This window comes from Heliangelus exortis, chromosome 5, assembly GCF_036169615.1.
Source record: "Heliangelus exortis chromosome 5, bHelExo1.hap1, whole genome shotgun sequence".
Taxonomy (NCBI): domain Eukaryota; kingdom Metazoa; phylum Chordata; class Aves; order Apodiformes; family Trochilidae; genus Heliangelus; species Heliangelus exortis.
Window position 1 is genome coordinate 21,271,929 of NC_092426.1, and position 14,780 is coordinate 21,286,708.

The 14,780-nt window shown below is 41.3% G+C and overlaps 1 protein-coding gene across 11 annotated transcripts in view; it reads right to left on the reverse strand.

Annotated features, from left to right (window-relative positions):
• Positions 1 to 14,780, reverse strand: part of NRXN3 (neurexin 3) — a 942,831-nt gene that overhangs the window by 859,383 nt on the left and 68,668 nt on the right. Inside the window, exon 3 of one of the 11 annotated variants that reach the window (XM_071745867.1) lies at positions 6,825 to 6,842. The exons of the other annotated variants lie outside the window; for them this stretch is intronic. Within the exon in view, the coding sequence (XP_071601968.1) occupies positions 6,825 to 6,842 (18 nt within the window). The remainder of the gene's footprint in view (positions 1 to 6,824; positions 6,843 to 14,780) is intronic. 11 annotated transcript variants of the gene reach the window in all.

Genomic DNA, 14,780 nt, shown 5'->3' on the forward strand with positions numbered 1-14,780 from the left:
CCAGGTGCAGTTCAGAGCCCTTCTCCTACAGCCCAGGAGTGGGTACACCCCCCAGATGTACCCACCATTCTGGCCTCTACTTTGGCCTTAGTTCAAATGCCTGTGAAAGAGTCTCCCTAAGAAATGGGAGAGACAGAGAACTAGTGGAGAGAGTCCAGTGGAGGGTAACAAAGATGATTGGCAGATTGGAGCATTTCTCTTATGAGGAAAGGCTGAGAGAGCTTGGACTCTTTAGCCTGGAAGGCTGAGAGGAGGTCTTATAAATGCCTACAAGTGTCTAAAGGGTGGTTGCAAGGAAGATGTAGCTGGCTTCTCCCCAGTAGTTCCCAGTGACAGGACAAGGAGCAATGGGCACAAGCTGGAAAACAGGAAGTCCCATTCATGAGAAACATTTTTTTACTATGAGGGTGAGAAGGCACTGGAACAGGCTGCCCAGGGAGGTTATGCAGTCCCCTTCCCTGGTGATACTCAAAACCCCCACCTGGATGCAGTCCTGTGTGATGTGCTCCATGTGATCCTGCTTCAGTGGGCAAGTTGTACTAGATGATCTCTGGAGGTCCCTTCCAAATCTGATAATTCTGTAATTCTGTGATTCTGTGAAGTGTTCTGGCTCTTTTTGCTTTTTAACAAACTTGAAATACAAGAGCAGCTGTACTAGTAAATGTACCTCTTGATCTTCTATTTCCAACTGAACAACAGTAGTAGAGAAGTTAATGAAAAATAATGCTGTGTGTCCTCTCCCCCCCCATAAATGCTACTTTTTCCTTTTTATACCAGGAAGAAAAAGGAGGGTGGACTCAGAGTTATAGCAAAAAAACCCTATATTATCTCCTAAGTTGTCCACTGACACAGATCCTTCCTTTAACAAAGATAACACCAACAGTATTCTAGATTGATTAGATAAATAATGAAATAACATACCAGCTTTCCTCATGCAAAAATTTTTCTCTCTTACAATTTAAATTAGGAATGAAAATAAGTGTACTTATCTCCAACAAAATGCCATTAACAGCCAAAACTTTCAACCACTGACATCTAAAATCAGTGACATTCGTAATACGTGTAGTAAAGGCCTCAAATTAGTCACAGTAAAATTGTGACTAAAGAATTGTGACAAAATGTAAATTGACGTCATTGTCTCACCTTTACTCCAGTTTCAAGATATGAAAAGACACTAAAACAATTTTCAAATCATAAAAGTCAAAGCAATCTCAAGGTGGCATGACATAGCACTCGCTAACAGGCTACAATAAACTAATAGGACATCCAACAGACGAATGCAAGAGATGTAAGAATTGTTCAGACCTGCACACTAGACCTGATTTTGCTAGACACCATGCTATTTGGGCATCAACCATAAACCTTCAGAAGAAGGGTATCGACAGGTTTCTTAGACAATGACGAGCATCTGCTTGTGCTCAGCCTCTGGAGCCCCAGCTTCTTCAGACATCAGCAGTAATGTGAAGAGAAAGTGGCCTACTTCTTCAAAACATTGGTTTGTTATTAAAATAATATGTCCATTGCTGAGGGCAGACAGACATACAAACTCTGCTCTCTGGACATGATTTATGCCTGCCACAACTGACTCTTCCTATTTAGGTCTGGGACATTTTATGATATTTCTTTAAACTACTACCCAATCAGTATTATTTTCTTAAAGGTTAATGTTAATCTCCCCTGATCCGAAAAACAAAATGAGAAAAAAAAAAAAAGAAATAGTCAAAACAAAATTTAAAAAGACAAAAAAACCCCAAAAACACATTTCAAAGAATTACTTTCTAAAAAAAATATTGTGAACCATCTGCTTTCTCTATAAAATTAGCAAAAATAAGTGGCTCTAATTTAATTGTACAAAATATCAAGGGCCAACACTGGATTCTTATGAAGCCAGAAAGACTTTTTTTTTAAGTAATTTCACAGTAGAATGATATGAAAGAGCAATGTCGTTAAACAGCAGTCCTCTTTAAGGATTCACTAGGAGCAATTTTCAGGGTGGAGAAGAAAATGGAGGAAAGCTTGGAGACAGTTTGAACCTCACCTCCACTGTCCTTCCACCACCCCCTGCCCCGCACCACATTTGGGTGCTTAGCACTTAAAATGGAAAAATAAAGCCACTAAACCCAAGAAAGTGAGAACAAAATACATCTGAGAGTGACAATTGATTGCAGCAAGAGAAGAAGATGGACTCCTTCATCTAGTTAATCCTAGCTTGTCCCGTGTTACTGGGCCCATGCTTTGGGGTGTGGATGGGTGTATGAGTGTTTGTGCACTGCTGAATTGCTCTGCTAAGGCGATCAGCCTTAGTACTTCTCTTTTAATGATACTGCCAGATAATTAACCTAAGAGCTCTTGAGGAATAAAAAAAGAGACTGCCAGGCAGCAGCAGCAGCCTAGCTCTCCCCAGGGGCAGGCTTGTCCACAGAGGAACCTTTCCTGGGTATCAGGATCCATAACCCATTCAATCAGGGACACCTGCAATGTATATCTGAGGAAAGGCATCATGCCCTCTAGTCCAAGGTAAAACCTTTAAAGCAAAAGTAAAGAAAGAAATCACAATAAGCAGGGATTCTTCCAAAAATAAAACTACATTACTATAGAGAAGAGTACTCTGATGAGTCTGTTGTTTACATCTCCTTTCCTGATTTCCTAAGAAATAGGCTTTTTTTTTCTTCTGAGCCTTCTACCCCAGCTCGGTCAGCAGTTCCTTTATCTAGTTAGGGAGGAGAGCTGACAAATCTCTCGCATCTTCTTAAAGTAGGCATCTTGAGGTTTTCTAAAATCCAAAGACCAAGGAAGACTCTCTTAAGAGTCCCCATGTACCAAAAAAAGGGCATTCCAGCAGGACCAAAGGATCGTACTCAGAGGAAGAAGCAAAAGCTTTGTCTTGAGAAATGTGAAGAAAAGATGAAGAAGAAAAATAATTCTGAGACCCAGTTCAGACCTTTTACCTGCTAGACATGTCAGCTTTGCCAAGAGCATGACCTGATTCCTTGGCTGCTGGCACACATGGTGCCTGTTTTTTCTAACTGGGCAAAGCAGTAGCACAGGCTGGGGAGCAGTCACTTTTGTTTGATTCAGCCACGATAGGCACAAGAGCCAAGGGCTCCTCGCAGGCCCCAGCAGTGATGCCAGCCGGGAGTGCAGTGTTGTTATTGTAGCCGGAGGCCTACTTCCAATTCAATTACACACAACAGCTGTGCTAGCTCCTCTTTTCCATCCCTTTTGCTCCCTCTGCTATGTAATTCCAGGATAGGTTTTGTCATTATTGGGGGCAGTGAGTCAGGGTGAGTGGCACCAACTCTGAGAGAACAAAGGGACAAGAGCATGAAGAAGCCAAAGTGAAAGTCCTTTCCCTCAACATCCATGGGTAGAAATAGTGAACAAATCATCCTATAAGCTTTCCCTTATGGTCAAAATAGTATTCTGACACTGTACGTGGCATATTCCTAGAAGTATTCACATTGGAGTGCTACAAACATGGTGGTGTTTGAAAGCAAGTAAATAAACACTTTGAAAGTGTTTGCAAAGATGGCCACACACACAAGAGAATGTGCAAATAGCAAGACATGAGGGTGAGCGTATTTCATGGCTGACCTATAAGAAGATGTGTATCACCACAAATCAGAGCACACGATCAGGTTCACAAGTTGGGAAAAAAAGAACTGTTAGGCATGGAATAGAATTTTTCAGCTTGGAAAAGACATCTCTGAAAATACATATGATAGAGATAAAATCTCAAATAATACAGAGCAGGTGAACAGAGAAAATTTTTTTCTGTATTTGTCAGAACACCAGGAGTAGGAGTTACTGAATGAAATTCTCAAGTAACAGGTGGAAAAGCAAGTGATAGAAAGTACTTTCCACATTTGAATGATTAAACAGTGGGACTTACTATCACAGAATACTTTGGAATTAAAAAATATAAATGAATTAATAAAAAAAAAAAGACTGGACACATCCAGAGAAAATGTCTATCAATGACTGTACAACTCCACAACCTGAATGCAGTATCAGGTCAGAAAGTCCTTAAAATATTGGCAACCAGAAACCATAATGGTATATCAGGATAAAATCAATAGTAGTGTACTTTCTTAGACTTCTTTTAGATCATCTACTTTCATTAAAAAAATGTCTGGGCTAGATGAATTCTGGCTCTGGCTCACTGCTGCCATGTTGTTGCAAATGGAAAGCACGGACCAGAAAAACATTCACCTTTCCATGCAAGAGAACCCAATTTGGTGACAGTGCAAAGGGCATTCAAGACTGAAAACAATGGTGGCACCTAGGAAGAATAACATAAGCCTGTATAAAATGGTTTCAAACTTCTGTGTGAGTGGCACGGGTGGTTCCTTACTCTGATCTAGTACCTTCTGCAAATAGGAAACCGCAGATGAGCTAAAAAAAAATTCACACATTTTCATGCCCAAAAAGAAGGATTCAGCTTCAGGGAAGCAGAAGGTAGCACACAGGTACTGCTTAAATGACTCTGACATGGAGTTAGGAAGACACTAAAATAGCAGAAGCATTAAAAAATGGAGCTTGGAAGACTGAAGACCAGGATTTTAAAAGTGCTGGTACACTTGTGCCATCAAGGATCTCTGTACCCTTACAAAGGAGTTGTTCAGGCAAAAAAGGTTTAATTTTTCCTCGGGGCCCCAACTAATTCAACTAATTAGATCATTTCTACTAGGCTGTTCCCATTTAGTTACATGCAAATTCTAATCAACAGTAACATGACAGTAAAATGCCCAGAACTTCATCTCTTAGCCTCTTCTCCATGAACATCTGAAGATCTCCCCAAAAAAGGGGGTGTAACATGAATAGGAAAAGTATTATTTAAACTTTAGCACCCCCCAGGTATCAGTACCAGCCACTATAATATCAAGGACCCATATTTCATTCTTCCTTGACCATATATTCTTCCACAAAAAGTAAGGCTGGCAGGAGCATGTCCTGCTCCTTGTCCTACTGGTCTTTTCCCAGCAATTTGTCTTACAGATCCCAGACCACTGTCAAAGAGTAAAAGGTGCAAAGAAAGGGGCAGATATTGTGCAGAGCTGACAGAGCCATCCATTCTGGTGCGTGCTGCACAAGGCTCCTCAGCCAAGCCACTTAACCTCTGTAATAAGGCTCTTAACCTCCATAATGTTCAGCCCAAGATCTCTAAGCATGTTGTGAAGGTGAGATGAGGCTGTAGCTACAACCCCCAAAGGGAAAACTGAAGTACTGAAATGAGAAATTATTTCTCCTCTACACAACACCATGAGTCAGTGAGCAGCTAAGGACAGACAGCAACAGTCCCAGCACTGAGGGCCCTGCTCTAAATACTCGACTTTGATGACTGCAGTGTGGTGATGTTACTTCATAGCCAGAGGCAAAACATTTGTAGAGCAGCAGGGCTTACATACAACAAACTCCCTTCATTTGTGAAATAAGCGAGGTAAGATCTTCACTTGCAGAGCACACCCTGTTGCAATGGAGGTGGAGAGACCCGTGACTCAAGCACTTGGTACTTATTCTTCCAGACCCTTCCAAGATGAGAGGAGACAAGAGTTCCTGGACACCTCAGATTGGGGAAGAGAAGATACACGTTCAGGTCGATGAGTGACTTAAAAGATTGAATGTTATGGCTGACAGAGCCTTTTTTTTCAAAGGCATGCCAGGCAATATTTGCCATTTGGCCACTTGCATCCCCATTGTTCCCATTTGAGATGTGCACAGAATGCAAAGGACCTCAGTGGAACAAAAAAGAGGCTGACAAGAGAAGCCAAAAGGCTAAACGTGCAGGGAAATTACCCAAGCAACTGGCCTTCATTGCATGTCTCTGAAGCATTTAAAAAAATCTGGCTATCCAAGAGTAGAAAAGCGGCAAATCGAACAGAGAGCTCATTCCAGGTCAGCTTTAGCAAAAGCTAGGGAGCTGAGAGGGAAAAGAGCATCAACGTGCCCATCATCCCACTCTAGCCAGGGCAATGACAGCTGCTTCCCTGGGCTCTCATTTTCATTTATTATAATGATAACTTGGTGGAGCTGCCTAAGTAGGAGGTAAAAATTAATTTCTTAAGCATCAGTGGCAACAGGATGTGGACTACAGCTTAAGGTGGTCTAGTTCAATTAACCCTTGTAGCTGAAGTGGGGGACTTGTATCCTATTAGCAGTGAAAGAGCAATCTGAGGAGGGAGGTTTGGAGTTCTCTGTGGCAAAACACTTCTTTGTGGAAGAAATCCCCAAATAAACAAGCACATAAAACACACACTCTTTTCCCTTTTAATTAAATGACTCATTTGTGCCCTGTCAGGAATTGAAGTTCTGATACCTCAATGAGATCACACATTCACATTCATCCAGAAAGATTTTTAAACTGTTTAAGCTCTGAAATAAAATAACAAAAAAAACCCTCCACTAGTGGAAATGAAATTCAGCAGGTTACCAGTGAGACTAGCAAATGAAGTAGACTGCAGTTGGAGAAAGAAACGACTTTGCATGCTAGGCTACGCACAGATGTTATCAGAAAGAAACCGCATATTATACAATGTTCAGTGCCAGGTAGTTAGCAATACAGGCAACCATTTGAATGTAACTTGGATTCGGAAAACATCCCTTTAACTGACCAACAAAACAATCTCTAAAGAGGAAAGTTTGTGACTTTTGCTACTATGAAGCCCTCATTTTTACAAAGTCTTTGCAATGCAGACCCTGTGATGTCCAGTATGCAGATTGGGTCTATACACTCTCAGGGAGCAGGATAAGAATTCTGCCCCTGATAACCTCTCACCACTACTCCTTACAGAGGAGCGTTTCAGCTCAGCAAATACAACACTTACCTGGAATAAGATTGACATCTGTTGAGGTGTTTTCGTGGCAAGCAGAAGGCAGAAAAGGAAAAAAGAGAGAGAGAAGAGAGAAAAGACATTAGAGATGCACACAGCAACTCAGCATCCTTGCATGGAAATCAATTTCATGCAAAACGAGAAGTAATTAGGTTTGTTTGAAGGCCACCCATCTGCAGCCAAGCACCCAGCCATGCAAGGGAGGAGGCACTGGCTCCCTCTCCGCTGTGCATGTAAAAGGAATCCACCATCATATCTGTCCGGAGAGAGTTCCTGGAATCAGATAGAATCAATCCACGTCAGTTCCTGTAAGAATATTGGTTAAAATATTCTACTGCTTTTCACACAGAAATACAAGAGAAAGAAACAAAAAATAACCTGTCAACAGGCTTCTATTGCACATAAATTCAAGCAAGTTTTCAGAAAGAATAAAAGAACCTGCTCCCCTTGTATGAGGGGCCATGTGAATTTATGACCAGGTGAAAGACACTCAAAGTCTAGAGAGAGCCCATTCCTTTAATTCCTTCTGCCCATCATTCCCAAAACAACATCCTTCATTGCAGACAGCAGTAGTGGTAGGGAGGAGTGCCAGAGGCTTGCACATCCCACGTGTCTTTTCAAAAGATGCTGAATTCAGATAAAGTGTCATTCAGTATTTTTATTCTTTGTGACATAAGACCACTTTTCAAATCCAATCACATAAACCCCATAATAAATTAGTCCTTTAAAGAAAAGAGGAGCAAGACAACGTAAGTTGTATTATTGATCACAGAAGAGGTGTATCTTCAAATGTAATGTCTGTTTTGGTCCAAGCCCACTAATTCCAGAGAATACACTTCAAAAAAATGCCTCTCCTAACTTCTTTAGCATTCCAAGTTTAGTCTTATTCTGAATAGCTACACCTTATCGTAATATTATGAAGCAGGAATCCCTGAAATCTTACGGGATTAGACTAGATCAGTATTTTATTTCCAAGGCAGCCCTCCAAAGTAAAAAATTTACTTCCTTGAGTAAACAGTGGGGCCAGGCTCATAGGTAGCATTCTTGCCTAGATGCTTATACCTTGGCCAGGAGTTGTGCTGCTAGAGGTATTGTCTTTCCAGTAAGACCTCAAAGCAACACATTAACAATTTGGCCTACTACAGTTCCCAGACCACTTCTGCCACAAGTCTAGGAGCATGACATGCTGGATGCTTTGGCTACACACCAAGGAATATTCCCGAATATCACCTCCAATTTCCATTCCCCTTTCCTGTACAAATCATCTGGGTTTCTGTGAAACCTGTGCCATCTGTCTTCCTGAGACATTAGGATTTCCATGGTGAGCAGGTGATGCAGGTGCATATTGCTTTTTGTGTTTATAACTTTCTGTTGTATTTTTTAATCACTTTTTAATGGCTCCAGAATCATTTCAGGAGAAGTCCCTGTGTTACATCACACATATATCAAACCATCCAGCCATCCTTCCCTGTGGAGGTACCAACCCAAATAAAACAACACAAAAAAAGGGGGGGGACTGGTGCGTCAACTCAGAGAATCATGGAATATCAGGAGTTGGAAGGGACCTCTGAAGATCAACAATGAAGATGATCACATATTTCAGAAGAGGAAGAAGGGAGCACCATAAAGTATTACAAATGTTTCTGCAAGTCTAGTGGCTGCTCCAAGGCCTTGTCTGAGCAGGTACAAAGCTCTAGACCCATTTTGTCCTCTTAGGCTCCCTGCATGTCTGATAAAAGAGCAGGCACAGCTGCAGCCCAGGCTACCTTGGGGGCCAAGAACAGCAGGCAGCCTCACTGTGTGTGTGTCTGTGCTCCAGGAGGAAATCCGTGGGATGTTTAGAGAATAAAAAGGATCAGCAGACAGCAAGGGCAAAGGAAAGAACTAACCAGGGGCAAGCAAGGGATAAACACATTAAGCAAATAAGAGAAGAGGCAGTGGGCTGTAACTGATACACTGCTTGAAATAATACTTATTTAACTGTGCATGAATTAAACAGGTCATGAAGCTCTTAAAAGGGGGAACAATGATGTGTTAAGAGCTACACAAATGTCTCTAAAATGTAGTTTCTCAATGGCAAGTCAGGGGAGGCAGACAGCAAAAGAATTTCCTTTTACCCACATTTTTTGTTGCAATGTCCCCAAGAACAGGCATCCCTGATCCTGACTGGTTTTACTCACAGATTTTTTTTGCTATATCTTTTTTAGAAAGTCTTCACCCAAGACTATTTCTTTATACAGCAGCTGCATCAGAAAAGTCACTGTTTGCTTCTCTGTGACACTTTTGCAGTATTAACTTAAGTGGCAGCCCCCGTCACTAGTGTTTCTTCCCATACTAAATACAAAAGGAGTTTCTTGTATTGCAGACACACCCCCATGTGGTATCTGCTGGCAAATGCTGATTTTCAAACGGTGTATTTCTTTTTAATTTTAAAACACACACGAGAAAGCATTGCTTTCTTTATGAAAATAACAATGGCATATAGCTAGTCAGACCTCACAAAAGACCCTCCAATAAATCCCACTGTGACACTGAACCTTAATTGCCATCTAAGTCCTCACAGGAAACCCCACAACACCTCTGGAGCATGGTGTGCCATTCCACTGTGGTGCACAGTTAAAACTGTGGTTGTACTTATGGACAAAAGGAACCCTTAAAAATAAACCTCTCATGCAGTACCTTATGGCTGGTGGCTCCACAATTAGAAATCTAAGGCCTTATGAAAGGCAGAAGATAGAGATGACAAATAGGCAGACTGAGCAAATTCGAAGAGCGCAGTTGACTCTCCTTCAGACCTTGCCATCTGAGATGGTCTCACAAATTCTCATGGGTTTTTTTTTGTTTGGTTGGTTTGTTTTTTTCAAAAGGACTGTTTAAAACATGCCCTACTCTCTTCTTCCATCAGCACTACCTTCCTGCCTCTGCACAGGGACCTCCTACGTGCCACAGGGACTGAGGAGGTACATCATTCCCTGACTAAATAGGTAGCATGCAGAACCTGTGGCTAAAAAACAAGCCCAGTTACCACAGGACTTGCTGCCATGCACGTGGGGATTTCTCCACTTTCTCCAGCTCAGAGCACTTCAGACACAGAAAGGTCTGGCTCTTAAGAAAAGACAAGGCAGAGTTTGCTTTATCCTATACACAAGAGTCCATTTATTGCTCCTTTGTTAAGGGCTGAGAGCAAGCTGGTGCTGTTTGTTTTGAGTCGTTGATGCTAATAGCAGGGCTGAATGAGGGATCAGCAGGGCTGCTGCCTTTGTCTGGTGGGCCCCAGCCATTTGGGAAAGGGGGGGATGAAGGGGAGCTGGAGAAACAAAGCAAATATTATTATAGATCAGATCATTCCTGTGCCTGTAGAGGAAACACGCGAGATATTTTTAAGTCTAACATTTCTAACAAGAAGGTTAAAAATAAGGGAAGGTGTCACGAGAGCACACTTCTCAGACCAATTGGAAGGACAGCACAGACTTCCTATGCATGCAAGCCCTACCAGTACACATCACCTTGAGCTAGAGACCAATTTCATTCCTACCTCCATGTTCCATTCAATCTGGTCCCTCACTTGGATGAGCTGTGGATTGTCTTCTGCCAGCTAAACTGAGAACCATTGACTGAATTCACGCATCACAAACTAGCAGGCAGAAGCATCTCCAGCTAAGTGGAAATAAGCACCTAGAAGTGAGTGTCACTGTCTTTTACTACAGGTCCCTCCAGAACCTCCTTGGAGGGCTCTGGGGTTGCCCTCTCTCTGATACCAGTGTGTGGAGAGAAATGGGGAGCAGGCATGAAACTGGAAAGAGGAAAAAAATAACATTTAGAGGCATCCTTTTGTCAAAGACGACCCACTCCCAAATAAGAGGAGATCTTGCCTTTGGACAGGAAAGCCACCTTATTCTGAAGCTCATCCAGTTGCTGACACCTAAAGCAGATTTAGGTTTCATCATGTTGCAAATGCAGAAAATGGATACTGGTAAAATTCCACTGGCAGAAGCATGACCAGTTGGGAACTCTCAGTCATTTACTTAGACTTACTGATATTTATGAAAATAGTTCAGAGACCATAGATGGATGTATTTATGGCTGCTTGTGAAATGATTCAAAAGAAATTAATGAGTCAAAAGCCAGACTGGACTCCCTGGTGTGGTAGTAAGAGGTGCTAGTGACTCAGAACTGGGTGACTTCCTCTTAGCTGAACAACATTATAAATGAACAATGTAGAGCTGCCTTTTGGCAGAGCTGGAAATCCCTCGAATTGCAATGATCAAAGTCTTCATTAATTTGATACTTCATCAAGGTGTCAATTCCAGATACTGATTTGGCAAAGGGTCTCAATTCTATCTTACCCTGGTCTGTTAAGATAAAGGTAAATGCATGTTCCTACATCATCTTGTACATCAAGCTGTTGGGGATCAGTGGTTTTGGTGCATAACTGTACAGATTCCTGTGAGTGTAACAACATAAAAAGAAATAGCATTTATATTGCATAAACAGCTTCTAACATCAGTTTGCTTGGGTAAAGATGGGCTCTACAATGAGATAAATTTCAAACAGTAGAACAATATCCCTGTTGTGCCCATGCTCACACAGAAGACAGACACCTTGAAGATTGTTGTCTTTGTGTTTAACGAAGTTAAAATCCTGGCTCCACGAAATTTATAAAAGACTTGACAGTTAGTTCTATAAGGTCATGATTTCACCCCTCATACTGACTTAACATCTTTTGTCTTAATCTTGTAGTAGGCTCCATGCCTGGTATCCTTCTGCTGATTCCAATGGGGTTGCGACAAGTAAATCTGACCAATTCTATTTAAGTTGCTAAACATTTAGGGTACTGAAACAAATCCAAAAACACTTGAGCCTATGTCTGTCACTGAGCTGCATGCTGGTATCATTAAAACTTCACAGTACTAGCAGGTGTAGGCCTTATTGTCTCACTCCAAAAGAATAGGACCCTGTAATTTGTGTTAATGGAGTGTTGAACACTTCTGAATTTATTCAGTAGAGACAAGCAGTGACACGTACGCAAACAAGTTCATTATAATCAATTATGTTTCTCTGTGTCCTTTGTCCCAAGGGATCTCTTAGGCTTCAGTCTCTTGGGAATAGTATTCACTTGGTAGAATTGCAGACATTTGTGGTACTGTGCCTTTGCACAGCTAATACTTGAGATCCCAAAGCACTTATTAGCTGTGAATATAGGAATCATTCATCCAGCACTGAAAATCAGCCAGCTCTGAAGCAAGAGACACAGATGTTTAACAGCTTATAGGAACACCACACAGCAGTTTAGCATGTCAGAGTTAGAACAACAAGAGGTACTTAGAGGCAGAATGAAACTCAGCTGATTCTACTGAAAGTGCCATGTGATTTTAAAGCACTCCTGATTTAAATGAGGTGAAGGGATTTGATTTCAAGTCTTATCTGAATGATTAGCAGTGATTTGATGCCTCCAATGCTCTTTTCCATACTGTGTGCATGAACATTGTGGGCAGCCAGCCCTCTCCACAGAGTAAAATTTGAGACCGAGTGACACGTGCTTGAGTATGTCACTCTCTAAAGTGTATAAAGTTTGGGTGGATCCTAAATCTACCAAAAAAACCAGACACTTTACCTCAAGGAGCCAAGCTTTCTCCTCTCAGGCAACCAAGAAGTGTGGGCAGAGTGTGCACTATAGCTGGCTGGGGATACATTTGCAAGCCACTTACAGTTTCAATACAATTGCCTGGCCATTTAGGAAACTGTTTTCATATCAACATGGTACAGATGGATTAAGTATGCCTGCTGCTTTCAGAAACCAATGCACAGATTTATTTAGCTCCAGCAAGAGTTTTTTAAAAAAAAAATCCTAGAGAAATGAATTCATAGTAATCCCTCTAATTAACTCATATCTTTACTATTCTTAGATAAAGCTGCTTGCTGATTTCATGGCTTTCAGTGGAAGTGCCATCTTCCTACAAATGCATCCCTACAAATATGATCATGTACATTCCTGAGGGTCCTGGCTACACTGCTGGGTGAAAAGTCAATAGTTCTGTAGCTGACTGCTACCAAAAATCCAGCCAGGATTTTATTGCACAGGGCTCTCCAAAACATCTGTTGATCTTCACTTAAACTGCCTAGATACATTGCCTGAGGACTCCAGGGTGGAGCTTCTTTCTATTTAATTGTAGATGTCTGGACAATGGAGAAGATAGAGGATTTGCTCCCTACTATTTCTGCACAGCATCCCTGTACATTTTCAGTCAGCCAGTTGTGGAGCACATGAAAACACATAACTGTATAACTTTTGAATTAAAGGTGCAAGCAGAAAAAAACAAAGTGTCCTCTGTATTCACCTGAGATAGAATGAGAAGAAATTTACAATGCATAAAGAAAAGTTTTGGTTTAATGTTAAAAAATTTGGCAGCAACAGGGTAGTGGGACTCTGGAATAGCTTGGCTACTGAGGGTTAGCCACCTGCACTGGAGACTATTAAGAAAAGACTAGACAAGTATTTCTCATTAATTTTTCAGATACACCTGATATTGTCTTGGAAAGACTAGTTGGCCCTTGAGACCTTTTCCAATCCCATTTTCTATGATTTTATTATTCTAATTCACAACACACTCTCCCCAGACAGTCCCGTCAGTAACAGCTGCCAGGCATCACAAGCTAAGACCCTCAGTAATGGATCAGGGCAGGCACCAAAGCAGAGCCTCTGACAGCAGTCAAGCACCAGTACAAGACAAGAGTCAAAGGAACAGAGAAAATTCAGAGTGCCATTAACAGCTTCCAGCAATGACAGATTGGTGGAGGTTGCATCCTGAGCAAAATGTTTAACTCTCCTTAAAGATGGACTTTTACCTCCTTGGATTTGTCTGGTCTCTTCTAAGAACCAGACTTGATGAGGTGCAAAAAAATATTTTCATTTGTTCATTTAAAACCTGCAGCTGAATGTACCTCATTACATGTCCCCTGTTTCTTTGTAAAATATTCTGATTAAACATTCTCTACTTAGCATCATCACAGCACTTGACCAGAACTAACTCATCTCCTGCTTTAGCCACTTCTTTTCTAAGCTGAAAAATGCTGGTCCATTAAGACCTGCATATCGCAGCCTTTCCACACCTACTGTGAAAAGATCTTTAAGTTATCTACAGGAGGACAAGCTTTTTATTTTATTTTATTGTTAGTTAGTTGTATTGGACCATTTGTGTAACTAGTTTAGCACAGGTCTAAACCCACTGGGAGCCTATCCTTCCTCTAGGGCCATACAGGGCTACACAGTTTGACCAAAAATCCAATGAGAACAAAGTTATGACTCGTGTCAGAAACACAGACTGACAAGTTTATTAATAAGAAATACAGACAGTGTTTGAATAAATCAGCCTAAGAGCACTATACCTCTCTGGAGATTCTTGTTCCTCAACAGGGCCTGGTTCAAATCCAGAGCACCTTTCTCTTTCTGTTTAGCAGTATCACATATTGTAAAGAGCTCATCTGTTCTACAACTCACTTGCAACATTTGGGCCAAGAACAAGTTATTCCTCTTGTAAAGGAGGAATGGACACCATAGGAGAAACACAGCACATCATAGAAAAACACGGACAGTCTGCTAGTGCATGCCCAAGTTATGCACGTGGGGTACAGTCTCCTCCACTACTAAAAGTGCCAAAGCTTTTTCCACCAAAGTCGCCACTCACAGGAAAAAAAAAAAAAAGAAAAAAAAAAGGGAAAAAAAACAAGGAGGAAAAATTACTTTCCTGCCTTTAGCTACAATATCTGGAACCACTGTTTATAAGCCATTTGTAAATTAGGAGCAGTGGTATGGTTACAAGGAAAATAATTTCTGCATTTTCATAGGTCATCTTCAGTGACAAAAAGATTTCTCTTTCCCTCCTGGCTCATATGGAACGACAACCAAGGAGCTTCTGAAAGCTCATACTTCTGCTGTTTTTTTCATACTTC